This window comes from Aaosphaeria arxii (genome assembly GCF_010015735.1).
Source record: "Aaosphaeria arxii CBS 175.79 unplaced genomic scaffold BU24scaffold_16, whole genome shotgun sequence".
Taxonomy (NCBI): Eukaryota; Fungi; Ascomycota; class Dothideomycetes; order Pleosporales; genus Aaosphaeria; species Aaosphaeria arxii.
The window spans coordinates 156,621-171,418 of record NW_022983489.1 but is presented as its reverse complement, the minus strand read 5'-3'; the positions used below and the strand labels follow the sequence as shown (position 1 = coordinate 171,418).

Sequence of the window (14,798 nt, the reverse complement as noted above, 5' to 3'; positions counted from 1 at the left end):
CTAGAGACATGAACCTCGCGGTGCTCCTGTCGCCCTTTTCCCGCAAGTCTAGACCGAGGGGACACTGGCCTCCAGTTACTATAAAATGTCTACAATCTGCCTCAGATAAAGCCCAATGAAGTATTGATTGATCATTGTTGGGTTGATATTAAGAGAAGCCATGTCACCTTCATTCAAATCTTGATCATAAACTTTGATATCTAATAACTACAAAATACATATCGTCATTGTACCTGTCATGAACCATGCTGCCATAAGGTGTGATCGCCACTTTCCCCTGAAATTGCTCAATCTCAACAACGATCTGCCCCGTCTAATCTTTAAGGCATGTCGTCTGTGCCTGGTAATGGTTGAATTTATCACCTTGCTCGTCAGTGGACCATTCGGAGACGTGCACCGAGATTATCAACATTGGTCCCAGGCAGAAGATAATATAGAGAAAGAGGAAGCTTTTGAGATGAGCTCCGCTTCCTACGCGCGGTCAATTTCTGATTAATTGTAATCGATTGTCGGAGACGGACTTTTCGGCCGGACGGTCCTCACATTCCTAAACATGAGAAACCGGGAAAATTCGTAATCCAGACCGGTCGATGTTGAGAACCGGGTGAAGATGTGAGGTATAATCATGCGACGTTAAACTTAAAGGCGGTAGGATCCTTGATTTATGCTGTGTAAAACTCATCCTTGGTGTTCCATCTTCATTGTTCCAATCCAAGGCAGCTATGCTTGTCTTTTGAAAGCACTGATCTCGACCTCAACAACAAAGCCATGGCTCCTGGCCGAATGATACTCGCCGAGGTGCAGAATGGGTGTCGCGGTGAGCCTCATCCGAATGGAGCCAATGGTGAGCAGCAGATCAATGAGGAGATCAATGGGTTCAATGAACTCAACCCGACAAATGCTCATTCAGAAGATCGCGGTTCGCGTGAGGGCTCTTTGGAGCCCTTCCAAACCGAGCAGTCCAGTGATCTGGACTCAGTCAATGGAATCGAAACCCCTCCTAGCGATTTCGATTCAACGGCGTCGCTTCCACCGCCAAGAGTAGAATCGAGGACTGAAGCTAGTATGCCTATTGCTGTCATCGGCATCGCAGTAAGGGCAGGGGCTGCGTCAACAGCGGATGAGTTTTTCGAGATGATTTCTAGGGGTAGAAGCTCATGGTCACCTGAAATACCCCCAGAAAGATTCAACAATGCAAGCTTTTACCATCCGAATGCAGGAAAGTTGGGCAGCGTCAACACCAATGGAGGCTCCTTCATACAACAAGACATCACCAAGTTCGACGCCCCCTTCTTCAGCATCACGGAACTAGAAGCAACGTCCATGGACCCACAACAACGTATCCTTCTAGAATGCGCATACGAAGCCTTGGACAGTGCTGGTGTTCCCAAACATGACACTGTTGGCAAGGATTTTGGCGTCTTCATCGGTGCAGGCTCACCAGAATACGAGTTTGATCTATTTAGAGATTCAGAGACTCAACCAATGTTTCAAGCAACAGGTGGGTTCAGTTTGAAATAATATTCCATGTCGTCTAACAACTTGCAGGAAATCATCTTGCTATGCAATCGAATAAGATCAGCCATTTCTTCGACTGGCGAGGTCCAAGTGTCACCATGGATACAGCGTGTTCTTCCTCGTTGACTGCAGTGCATTTTGGATGCCAAAGTTTACGAAACCGCGAGTCTAGTGTCGTTCTGGTAGGAGGGTGCAACCTCAACATCATACCTGAGTATTTCATCAATTATTCTACATCTAGGTAAGCATTATTGTGTCATGGCGTGCCAACAATTAATGAACAATCGAAATTGTTAACATCTGCTAGACTCTTGGGTGATAGTGGAAAGTGCTTTTCGTTCGATGCTCGTGGGACTGGATATGGCCGAGGCGAAGGCTGTGGCATGCTTCTGCTCAAGCCATTAGATCAAGCATTGAGGGACAACGATTGTGTACGAGCAATCGTTGCTGCCAGCGGCGTAAACCAAGATGGTTACACTCCGGGTATCACTATGCCAAACGGGGAATCCCAAGAAAAGCTGGTCCGCTCGATATACAAGAATGCAGGTCTTGATCCAACCTTCACTGGCTATGTCGAAGCCCACGGCACAGGAACGAGAGTAGGTGACCCTATCGAGGTAACTGCATTACACAATGTGTTCAATGAAGGTCGAACCAAGAAGAACCCCCTCTTCCTCGGATCCGTAAAGTCCAATATCGGCCATTTGGAATCAGCATCTGGAATCCTCGCAATGATCAAGACAACAGTAATGCTAGATAGGGGGTTCATCCTGCCAAACTATGATTTCAAAGTCGGAAACCCTCGCATACCATTCGATGACTGGGGTCTTAAGGTACCAGTCAGACAGCTGCCTTGGCCCCGTGGAAAACGATTTGCCAGTGTCAACAACTTTGGATTCGGTGGGACAAATGCCCATATTGTAATGGAAAGGCCGCCCATGCGACAAAACCACAATAATGGCGCTGCTTCTTCGAAAGAAGCCCCTCGCAAACGTTTGTTTATTCTTTCAGCAGCCGATAAGGCAGCTTGCATATCAATGATGAGCAATCTTGGAGTGTATCTGGAACAGAGGCCAGAAATGTTCCAAAGAGATCTCATGAGTAAAGTAGCCTATACGTTAGGTCAACGCCGATCACTTCTACCATGGCGCGTAGCGATACCTGCCAGTGAGTCTTTCGAACTGGTGGAAAGGATTTCCAATGGAACAATCAAGCCCGTGAAAGAGACAGGCCACCCCATTAGAGTTGGTTTTGTCTGCACAGGACAAGGAGCACAATGGTGGGCAATGGGGAAAGAACTCTACAGTAGCTATCCCGTGTTCCAAGAAACGATCGATGTCGCAAGTCAAACGCTGCAGGGAATCGGTGCGCAGTATGATCTGATCGAAGAACTGAATCTGGACGAGAAAACTACGCGCATAAACCAGGCACACATCAGTCAGCCATCGTGTACGGCTATACAATTGGCAATCATAGATCTACTTCGATCTTGGGGAGTAACACCAGCTGCTGTAGTCGGCCACTCATCTGGCGAGATAGCAGCAGCTTACGCGGCCGGGATCTTATCAGTAGAATCCGCAATGATCATTGCCCATCATCGTGGTCGACTCATCCCAGTCTTGAAGGAAAGACATCCCTACCTCGATGGTAGTATGTTGGCTATTGGCTGCGGATATGAAGATGTCGAGGATACTCTTTCATCTATCACCAACGGAAAAGCTCGAATCGCATGCTACAACAGCCCTCAGAGTCTGACTATATCTGGAGATTCCTCGGCCATAGCTGAAATCCAACAGAAAATGGAGGAAAAGCAGATCTTCAATCGAAAGTTATTGATTGAGACAGCTTACCACTCTCATCACATGGACCTGATCGCTGAAGACTATATGAGCTCGATCCAAAGTTTACCACAGCCTAAGTCTTCCGATGTGCGTTTCTTCTCGTCTCTTACTGGGAAAGAGGCACTCCATTCAGATTTTGACTCTAGCTATTGGGTTAGAAATTTAACAAGTCCGGTACGATTTGCACAAGCGTGCGCGAAGCTCGTTGCACCCACAGAGGATTTCGCTACTGGCGTCGATGTACTTGTTGAAATCGGCCCTCACTCTGCCCTACAAGGCCCGGTGAAACAAATTTTGAAAGCCGTCGGCGGTGCGACAGCAAAACTGTCATACGCACCGACCCTTGTTCGCAAAAGGCACGCCGTTGATACAATGCTAGAACTAGCGTCGTCACTTTTCTGTAAAGGCAGCGAGTTAAACTTCGCAAAGATCAACTTCCCAACATCTTCAACCATGCCAGGTCTTCTGGTGGACCTCCCCAAGTATCCTTGGAATCACTCTACCACCTATTGGCATGAATCTCGAATATCTCATACGCACAAGAATCGGAAATTTCCCCGGCATGATTTATTAGGATCAACTGCAAATTATTCGAATGAATTGGAACCAATTTGGAGAAATATTGTACGGCTCGATGATATTCCATGGCTTAGGGATCACAAGATACAAGGTCTTACAATATTCCCCATCTCTGCTTTTGTTGCCATGAGCGTTGAGGCCGTTGCTCAATTAGCAACAACAAGAGGCATTGACGCTGAACAGATCGACATTTACGACCTCAATGTTCATACACCCTTGATGATGCCAGACGACCAAGTTGAATTGACTACTTCCTTCCGCCCCTCCAAGGAAGGATCCGAGAAGACTACGTATTCCTTTATCATACACTCGCACTCGAACAGCAAAGGTTGGACAGAGAACTGTACTGGTACCATCACCATAAAGACGAATGAGGTAGACGTACTGGATACAGAGACTCGATCTGGACACTCTCTTGCACGATTGAATGACATGATCGAACACACAAGGGAGGTGGACTCGTCAATAGAGGGTACAAATCTGTACGATACGCTGTCCCAACTTGGTGTCACTTATGGCCCTGCATTTCAAGGCATTGAAAACTGTTGCGCAACCGACCAATGTGCAGCTGCAACAATTACCGTTACGGACACAGCGTCGCAAATGCCCGAGCGGACGGAAACAGGAAGTACGATTCATCCTTCCCTACTGGAGCAGCTCGTCCAAATGTATTGGCCAATTCTCGGCGTTGGCCGCAGGACACTCAACACGATTTGCCTGCCATCATCCATTAAGAAGATCACTGTCTATCCAAAAGTCTTACGATCAGTAAAGAACCCTGGGAAGATCTTGCAGGCATATTGCACTTCACCGATGCCACTGTCGACCGAAAGAACGAGCCAGGCTTCCATGCTTGCAGTCACCGAGAAAGAAATTGCAATCTCGATCGAAGATCTGACCATCGCCCCACTGCCGACCTCAGATATGGGCGAAACGGAAGAAACCGCTCGTGATCTGTGTTTCAAGCAAATTTGGGAACCCATCTTGGATGGCGTCAACATAGATTGTCACGGCCGAGTAGACAGTCCTCAAGAAACAACGTTTGGCCACGAAATGGGCGCTGTGGCCGAGCCAGTACTAATAATACATGGCCAAACAATGTCTCAAAAGACTCTCGCACTATTTCTTGCAGCTTCTATCCAGAGTCGAGGAGGGGCCAACGTCGAAATGGGCCAACTAGATCTGATTGACCCTACGGGAAAAGTCTGCATCTGCCTGACAGAACTCGATCATTCAATTCTGTCGAACGTGACAGAGAAAACCTTGTCGTCATTACAAAAACTGGTTCAAAACGCCCACTCACTTCTTTGGGTAACCCGTGGCGCGTACGGTCAAGCAAACGGGAATCCTACCAGCAACATGGTGTCTGGCTTCAGCCGAGCAATACGATCTGAGAGTATGTTCAAGTTCGCGACTTTGGATCTAGATGCAGACCAACCGCTTGATACCATAAGCGCAACCACAGCCATCATCCAGGTTCTCTCCGCAGTGATCGACGCGACAACAATCGCGAACGTTGAGTTGGAATTTCAAGAGCGAAAAGGTCGTTTCTGGACTCCCAGGATCGTTAAAGATGAAATCGTCAATGATTACGTTCACAAGCAATCTTATCCTCCTGCCGTGGAGGAGACAACGTTTGGGGACCCACGTCGAGCACTGAAACTAGCTGATCCTACTCCTAACTCACTTGACTCTCTACATTTTGTGGACGACCCCTCGCTGACTCAAGATTTACTAGCCAATCAAGTGGAGATTGAAGTGAAATCAGTGGGAATCAGTCTGATGGATGCACACATCTATAGTGGTCGCATTAACAATTCAAGCATCGGACAAGAGTGCAGCGGCATCGTACGCAGAGTCGGAAAGGACGTCCGAGACATCGCGGTGGGGAATAGAGTGGCCGCTGTTGCTACTGGATCCGTCGCCACTTCCGTTCGAACCGACTCGTCATTTGTGTTGAAGCTTCCCGACGACGTTTCCTTCCAGCAAGCAGCAAACCTACCGCTGGCTCAATGCGTTGCACGGTACTCCTTGTTTGATCTTGCCCACCTGGATGAAAATGACCTAATTCTCATATTGAACGGAGCCGGAGCAACAGGTCAAGCAGCAATTACACTTGCGCAAAACATCGGATCAACAATCTTCGTGACCGTGTCGACGTCCAAGGACAAGGTCCTCTTAAGGGATGCGTATGGTCTTCCAGGAGATCATATCCTCTCCAGCCAGGACGATCAACTTTGGCACTCGATTCGAAGAATCTCAACAAACCGTCGCGTTGATGTTGTACTTGGCATAGAGAATGATCCGAAGTTGATGCAGTCTGGGCTGGAATGCCTCGCGAAGTTCGGCAGATTTATTCACGTTAAATCCAGCGATGCGCCTAAAAAGGCTCACGTCGATTTGACTGCCCTAGACAGTAATGCTGCGTTGTTGTCATGTGACATCCATAGCATCGCAAAAGATAGACCGCGAGTGATACAGCGTCTTATCAGAGAGATATCTCGGTCCCTCCGACAGGGTAAAATATGCGAAACCCACGGATCCGACGTATCATCCATTTCCGTTATGTCGCAGGCTCTCAAGCAAGTGCAGTCTTCATCTACAGAGAGTAGGACCGTCATCACATTGAACAATGAAGATACCATCAAAGCGACTCCCTCCAAGAGAGAAGACAAGCTGTTCAAGGAAGACGCGACGTACATCCTGATCGGTGGTACTGGCGGATTAGGCAGAGGCATGACAAGATGGATGGCGAAGAAGGGTGCCAAGAACATCGTTCTTTTGTCACGTACGGGGTCCGTGACTGGTTCTGTGAAGATCTTGGTAGACGACATGATGGCAGTAGGTGTGAATGTCGTTGTACAGAGTTGCGATGTCGCGAAGAGGGCGAGCGTAGATTCGTTCATGTGCAAGGGATTGGTTGGGCTCCCACCCGTTCGTGGTATCATTCACGGTGCAATGACGCTTCGCGTAAGTATCACGTCTATAATTGTACGAAATGACAGTTACTAATTTTTTTCCAGGACACTCTTTTCGACAAAATGGTCCTCAATGATTGGATAGACGTGATCGAATCGAAAGTGCAGGGCGTCTGGAACTTCCATAATGCCTTTCAATCTGTCCCACTTGACTTCTTCATTGTTTACTCCTCATCCGCTGCCGCCATGGGAGGCAGAGGCCAAGCTGCGTACGCCGCTGCGAATTCATTCCTCGATGCCTTCGCGCAGTATCGTCGCGCGCTTGGTATGCCTTGTGCTTCCCTTGGTCCTACGGCGGTTATGGATGCCGGATACATATTTGAGAATGCCGAAATGTGGAAAGACGTCCAGAGAAACATTGGCGATAACTACATCTACGAGGCAGAAGTATTCTCCTTATTAGAGTCGATTCTTGACGGCACTGCATCACGGAGCTGCAACGACCACATTATTACCGGCGTCAGTCTTGATCCAACGAATTTACCATTTTGGGCAACCGACGCCAAATACAAACACTTGCGTCTAGAGGCCGAAGCCACCGCCGCGCTGTTGAACAACGGTGCTAAGACAGTTTCGTGGAATGCAACATTCAAAGCGGCGGCCACCGCAACCGATGCCGAGCAGGTTGTATGTAATGGGCTTGTCGAAAAAATAGCGAAGACTTTAGGCCTTGATTTGGAAGAGGTAGATCCGACTCGAAATCTATCGAGCTACTCCTTAGACTCTTTAACGGCAATTGACGTGCGGAATTTCATCACTAGGGAGTTTGAGTCGGCTTTACAAGTACTTGAGTTGCTAGCTAGTGGTACAATTGCGACGTTGGCTAAGAATGTATGTGCAAAGAGCAAGATACAAAAAGCATCGGCTTGAGGGGAAGGATTGCTATGTTGGTACTCCGGCGCAATGTGGATTTCAGGTGGGCAGGCGTAGTGGGTAAAACAGGATAGGATCAATGGTTCATAGTAAATGTTAAATTTCTGGTACTTCGATTAGGTTTTGTCGGCCTATAAAGAAACTGATATTAAGGACATTGTAGTCGTTTGTGTTTGTTCTTGTCAAGCAAATCAATGCAACTGTAGGTAATTGTTGGGGCGAACAGGAAATAATGAAGGGTTAACTGTCAGCCTACCAGCGCTGATCTCCACCTTTGATTGCAACCTGAATGAGTATACCGCCGTTAATACGGGTGATAGCTAGTAGGCAATACAAGTTAGCGTAGGAGCATGTGAACCTTGAGGTTCCTGATAATGGGAATGTGATGCTGTCGGAAGAAAGCAGGACCATCCTGCGCGACGTCATCATATACCATTCTCCACACAGCAAGGCAAATTAAACCCGCAAAACAAGCAATAGGCCAAGTCGATAGCAACAATCTATCAACTTTAACGCATCATAATATGTTCGTGCAGTCAAAAGCCAGGGTACTTGTAGCCGGGCTATTGTTTACCGAGAGCCCTGCAATGTTCCCCGCATTTGGGGGCAAGCTCTTTCGAGGATATGGTACGTTCATCCTCGTACATCGTCACATCTCTTGCCCTTTTGGATTGATCTCTCATGATTAAAAGACAAGCGTTGTTACTGTTACATCATGCTTGTCACTGCATGTGATCCCACGAAAGGCATTGCCGTCCTGAGAGCATTGCCGTCCTGAGAGCATTGCCGTCCTGAGAGCATTGCCGTCCTGAGAGCCCTCTTACCTTATTTAGACAACCCGGAGTAAGTCACTTTATTTACTATCCACTTCTTCGCGACCGAGTATGTCTATTCTAATTCACCCATAATGCTGTCATTACTATTGCTACTGAGCATTTCTTTGCAAGCGACTGCCGCACCCCAACATGGTCTGTCACGCAATTCACGGCGGGCGGAGGCGAAAGAAGCGTTCCTCGACAATTTAATCGCAAAAATGGATATCCCCGACCTTGTTCAGCAATTGCATCTCACATTTGCCGATAACATCATTGGGCCGAACTCTGATAACTCGCTTTACGACTTTGAATTGCGGTTTACGCCCGGTGCTGCTGTAGGACATGTGCATGATTGGTACCCCCTCAACAAATCGTACTACAATGGGTTGCAGCGCTTGAACATTGAGAAGTCGAATACGAAAATACCATTCTTGCATTGGGGTGAGTGTCTCCACGGTGTGGCGAGCTTCAACCAGAGCGTTTTCCCCCAGGCGCTCGCTTTGGCATCGAGTTGGGATACTGGGTTGGTCAATCGTGTTGGACGGGCTATCGGTGCAGAGGCGAGAAGTATTGGTGTTCACGCTTGCCTGGCACCAGTGCTCGATCTTTGTAAAGATCCTCGTTGGGGCCGATGTCAAGAGGCGTGGGGTGAGGACAAAATCTTGACATCGAAGATGGGTGTTGCTTTCTCGTCCGGCTTATCGAAGAATGGGTCTTGGGATCGGCCAGACGCTATTGTGCCTGTGATGAAGCATTTTGCAGCCCATGGTTCGCCTCAAGGTGGGAGCAACGGCTCGCCGTATATGGGGCATGGCAATCGTGAGGTGCTGGAAGAGCATTTGCTCCCATTCAAGAGCGTTGTGGATTTGGGTGGCGTGGGGGGAGTGATGATGGCATATCACGAACTGGACGACATTCCGAGTCATGTGAATCCCATGTTGTATGAGCAGCTAGACCAATGGGGTTTCAGTGGTTTTGTGACAGCTGATGACACTGGTAAGGTCTGCTCCAGTCTCAATTCAGAATCTTGCTGATGATCAAAGGCATGAAGCAGCTGCAAGTTGGGCATAGAGTTGCCAGCTCGCCAGCAGATGCCATTGCACAGTATTACAATGCTGGAGGGATCGTTCAATACTACGACTATCCTCTCTCTACTCTTCTTAATGCGACACATGGGCTGCTCTCCAATGAGACAATATCCGAAGAGTTGCTTCGGGATAAGGTTCGACGCGTACTGGGTATAAAGTACGACGCCAGATTGTTTGAAGAGCCTTACATTGCGGATGAGATTGACCCTTATCAGCTCGTTGAGGATCATATACCTCTAACCTTAGAAGCAGCCCAGAAATCCATAGTGCTGCTAGAGAACAGGAACGAAACGTTACCACTTCAAGCAACGGGCAATGCTCCGAAGTCAATTGCATTGATTGGACCCTTTGGGGATATTTTAAACTATGGCGACTACTCTGGAACCTATGGAATGTATCCTGTTGCAAATTCTACGACGCTAAGAGATGGCATATTGAATCATTTGGGGAACACAAGTACGAAACTCACATCAAGCGTGGGTGCAAACACTTGGTTGTACAACGCACACTACCCTATTCCATCATCGCATCTATCATCAAATGGAACCCCTGGAGGCCTACATGTTACCTACTTCGCACACCCCAATTTCAGTCACCCTTTGGTCCAGAAGTTAGAAACGCCAGTTGGTACTTGGGGCCTGTACCCGCCTCCTGGCCTTCCCTCGAACAATTTTAGTGCTATATGGGAAGGAGAGTTAGATCCAGCTGTTGATATTGATGTTGAAGGCTGGTTGGGTGTAGCTCTTGGCCCCAATACCACTGCCAAAGTATATGTTGACGGAAATCTGCATGTGGACATCCCATCAACATTCGAGGGTAACATCATGTCCAACATCCCCGACCGAGCCTACAGTTTAGTAAACAGTACCCTTCCTCCTCCTGGTTCAAACCCAATCACATTCAAAACCGGTACTAAACATCACATTCGTCTCGAATACCAGACCTGGAATACGTATCAAAAGATAGAGAACGTAGGGATGCTTAACTCGCAGGTCCTTCTTTTCTGGAACTTGGTGGACCGGAAGTCGCCTATTGAGAAGAGCGTCGCCGTTGCAAAAGATGCCGATGTTATAATCCTCACATTGGGCGCAGCATGGAATAGTGACGGCGAAAGCGGTGATCGTGCGACGTTGAGCCTTCCCGCAAATCAGACTCTACTCGCAGAGGCAATCTTCGCCCTGAACAAGCCTGTCGTATTAGTGCTACAGGGTGGACGGCCGTTTGCGATTCCCGAATTCTATTTTCGAGCTGCTGCCGTCATAAGCGCCAATTTCCCAGGACAGAGCGGCGGGCAGGCGATTGCGGATGTTCTGTTCGGGAAGGTGAATCCCGGTGGTCGAATTCCGGTCTCCGTGCCCATTCACGAAGGAGCGCTTCCGGATTATTACAACTACAAACAGACCGCGAAGAAGAAGTGGTATCTAGATATGGGGTCTTTTCCAATTTATCCATTTGGACATGGACTTTCGTACACGACTTTCAACGTGTCGAATTACCGCGCCGCTACCCTGCGAGGAACAAATAACTTTACTGCAGAAGATACCATCGTCTTTGAAGCGGACATCAGGAATGTTGGATCTGTGTCGGGTTCGTATGTCGCGCAGATTTATCTACTACAGAGAGTATCGCAGATCTCCCAACCGTTGAAACAGCTCGTCGCATTCGAACGGGTTTACATTGATCCAGGGCAGACTATCACAGCGCGGATGGAGCTAGACGTCGGGCGTTACTTACGACTACTGGACAGGAAGTATCAATGGACTGTAGAGAAGGGCTTGTACACATTTGCTATGTTGGACAACGGTGGATGGGACGCTTTGTGGAATGCCAATGCTGGAGGAAACGTCACAATGGCTTCTGTTTAAGATGCAATTTATACTATTATGCCATAGCGACTTAAATACGAGCCGAAGACTGGCTCACAAGGCGTTGACCTGCATAGTCTTTTATTCAGTTGTCTAAGTCTCATACTGTCTGGAATTATGTATCAATCAAGCTTGGGCGGCAACTGTCTTTTAGGGAAGTGTGCCTCGTACGCTGACATCGCCCTGATGACAATGGGCTTGTCGTATCTCTTGCCCACAAAAGACATCCCAAATGGCAGGGTGGGAGGATGCACAAGCTAACGTCGGTACCGTCGCTCACTATTCATTCTTAGCTGGTGCGTACAGTCTGGTGCCTGCCGTGGGATATGCTTTCGTTACGGATCCGCTGTTGCAAGTTGCGGCTTCGATCAGTGCCAATGTAAGCTTTTCGGAACATCCTATGCTTTATTACAGTCTGGATGTCAGCACGTTTAATAAGACAAGGACGTATGGTCCCGATTGACAGGTTAGCTGGGCGACGTTGCAGTAGGTCAAGGAGGCTTTTCCAGAATATATTCCCCATGAAGAAGGCGGCTTAGTACCGAGGAGAAACGTGTCTATTGCATATTTGCTCTCCGCAGAGGTGTGATCAAGACTACAGATTGAGGTTTACAGAAACCCCACTGCCCTGCGACGGGGTTTTGAATTCATGAGAACTGTCGGCAGGGCTATAGTACAGGAGTGGTGAATTGATCGATTGTTAGTATATGCGTATTTACTGTATTCGTGCTTCTTTACCTAATTCCTCGGCATCATACTGCTACCACACATATTTGTAGCGGAATCGGATTATGCGATAAGAGAGAGGGAGGCTGAGGGAGAATAAGTGCTGGTAGAAGAATTTCAAAGTTTGACTCAGGATCATGCTGATTCTTCAAGGCAGTAACCACTTAAAGGTCGAAAATCAATTACAGCTAGGGCACTTCTAAGAATCCAAATGTTAGAGAAAACATTATAATATGTCTGTTTGTGATCCTACGTTTCAAAACGGGCTTGAACAGTCAAGTTGCAGTTCCCGCATTAGACATATTGATATGATACACCCTTGTCGAAATTTAGATTAGTTGCTGGGCCTAGAAACCAAACACTACTCTGAGCTTATCCTATTACAATGTAGCGAAGTCAAATAGACTTAGCTTTTCTCAAGCCCAGTTTCACAATGCGTCGTCCCCTTCGAAAGTACTTCTTCAACTGGAGCATCAATGCGGTTAGTCATGCGTTCTCTCATGTTGCTGATGAATACCGCAGCAATTGTCGCTACTGCTGTTATCGCAGCTGTTATGATGTACAGTACGCGTATAGAATCAGCATAGGCCTGCTTGTATGCAGCAACTCCTGCTTCAATAACAGCGGGAGTGACTCCCGGCAGAGACGTTAGGGCCGACAGCTGGCCACTAGCCAAAGCCGCCATGAAACCTGCAACGGAGTCTATGGGAAGACCCGCGAGAATGATTGCAGGGGGCACATGGCGCGGAATAGAAGTGGATAGCCTCGAGGTAAGAATAGCGACGTAGATAGAAGTAAAGGTGGTGTTGCACAGTGCGCGCGACGACGTGGCCACGGACGTCGCGGTCGCGATCAAGTGGTGTGGAACAGAGAGTTGCACTCCAGTTACGATCATGACGAGCGGAGCACCAAACCCGAATCCCGAAACGGCTGCGAAGGCCATGGCGTTGAAATCATGTTTGGGCTGGAGAGTTGCCAGGCCGATAGTACCCACGCCCCAGATAATGAAACCACAGATCATGGGCCATTTGATGGTCCGAAATCGAGTGCTTAGATATCCCCAGAATGGTGCGCCAAAAGCTGCAGCGACCCAGTAAGGCATCGAACGTGCCACTAGTAGGAAAACATCCGTCTCGTATAGTGCTTGCGTCCTAGGTCTGGGTGAGCAACGTACATCATGCATGGTGCCACTAGCACAGAGAAAACTCACAGAAGGGGGTAGAATACAATAAAGCTGACAATCAGAATGGCCTCAACACCGAAAAGTGCAATACACAAGGCAAAAGTCCGTCCATTATCCTTGCCGGGAAGGAACAGCTCGTGATGCAAAATGCCTGTAGTCGTGCCTTTCCATTCATAGAAACCGAAAATCACTCCAAGCACGCCACCAATGATAAGAGTAGATAGTGTGCGAGCACTAGTCCAGCTTGAGTTCGAACCACCAAGTCCAAGGCCAACGAGTAGTAGGGTTGATGATGCAGTGAGGAGGATCGAGCCCGGAATATCAAGCTTTGCGAGCTTCTGATACCATAGAGGCGATTCGTAAGCTGTTTCCCTGCGAGGTGGGTTGTACCCAAACAATAGAGAGAGTAGGGACGCTGCCCACATAGCCATCTCAATCCACTATTGCCATGTTAAACGAGCTATAGCTTTCATTCATTCATGTTGCTGGTCCTGTACTTACCCAAAATCTTCGCCAACCGTTAATCATATCTCGCCTCGTCAATGCACCAATAGCTAACGGACCTGTAATCGAAGCAATAGCTGCTGCAACGTTGACAATGGCCTGTGCAACTAAATAAAGTGTGTAAGCGAAGTAGCCTTCAAAAAGAGTGTAGAACTTACTCGGCCTCCATTTCTTAGGGAGAATTTCACTGGGGATAGCATAAAGGAGTGGCGTAGTTGCATAGCCGAAGCCAACGATAGTCTGGCCTGCGATGACTCTGTAGATATCCTTTGAGCCCGGAACGATAGCACAGCCTATAACACCCATTGCACATCCACCAAGCAATATGTGCTTTCTTGCCTGGAAAATATCGGACGCAGATGATAAGATTGGGCCTACTGCAGCGCATACGAGGTTGGGGGCATTGATGATCCAGGCTTGGTGCTCGGTCGATCCCAAAGAGGAGCCAATATAATTTAACTATACAAAGAACGGAGAGGGTAAGTATAAGATATTGGTATGGCTGTCGGAATCGCCGCTACTTACTACCGCTGGGGGTGCCTGAAGCGAAATAACGGCAACATAGTTGGTTATGATAAGAGCAAACAGCGCGCAATAGGTTCGCCAATGTAGTTCAGGCTCATTTTGGACATCGGCTTGGTCTGGTTGGTCAGAACCTGGGATATGTTCTCTGTGTTCTGTCGAGCACGCTCTGTCTTTGTCGTTGTTGGACAACGCAGGAGCATTCGCATTTCTATCGCACGGATTCGATGAAGATTCCATAATAATCAGCCGGGCACGTCTGAAGATCTTCTGTTATTAATCAGAGCAGACTTTGAGCATTAATTG

At 48.0% G+C, this 14,798-nt stretch overlaps 3 protein-coding genes across 3 annotated transcripts; 2 read left to right on the top strand and 1 right to left on the bottom strand.

The window, feature by feature from the left end:
• Positions 1 to 1,065: 1,065 nt before the first annotated feature.
• BU24DRAFT_474772 (putative polyketide synthase) lies at positions 1,066 to 7,856 on the top strand (the record flags this gene model as incomplete). The annotated part of the gene is made up of 5 exons (XM_033532866.1): positions 1,066 to 1,501; positions 1,549 to 1,759; positions 1,826 to 4,955; positions 5,010 to 6,908; positions 6,962 to 7,856. 5 exons carry the CDS (start codon positions 1,066 to 1,068, stop codon positions 7,784 to 7,786), a joined length of 6,501 nt encoding a protein of 2,166 aa, XP_033377133.1. The 3' UTR covers positions 7,787 to 7,856.
• Positions 7,857 to 8,822: 966 nt separating this feature from the next.
• BU24DRAFT_468583 (glycoside hydrolase family 3 protein) lies at positions 8,823 to 11,557 on the top strand (the record flags this gene model as incomplete). Its single annotated transcript, XM_033532536.1, has 2 exons — positions 8,823 to 9,600; positions 9,648 to 11,557. 2 exons carry the CDS (start codon positions 8,823 to 8,825, stop codon positions 11,555 to 11,557), a joined length of 2,688 nt encoding a protein of 895 aa, XP_033377132.1.
• Positions 11,558 to 12,689: 1,132 nt separating this feature from the next.
• Positions 12,690 to 14,732, bottom strand: BU24DRAFT_415533 (putative siderophore iron transporter; the record flags this gene model as incomplete). The annotated part of the gene is made up of 5 exons (XM_033526302.1): positions 12,690 to 13,434; positions 13,494 to 13,906; positions 13,968 to 14,077; positions 14,129 to 14,429; positions 14,496 to 14,732. The coding sequence occupies 5 exons, from the start codon at positions 14,730 to 14,732 to the stop codon at positions 12,690 to 12,692; spliced, it is 1,806 nt and encodes a 601-aa protein (XP_033377131.1).
• Positions 14,733 to 14,798: the final 66 nt, after the last annotated feature.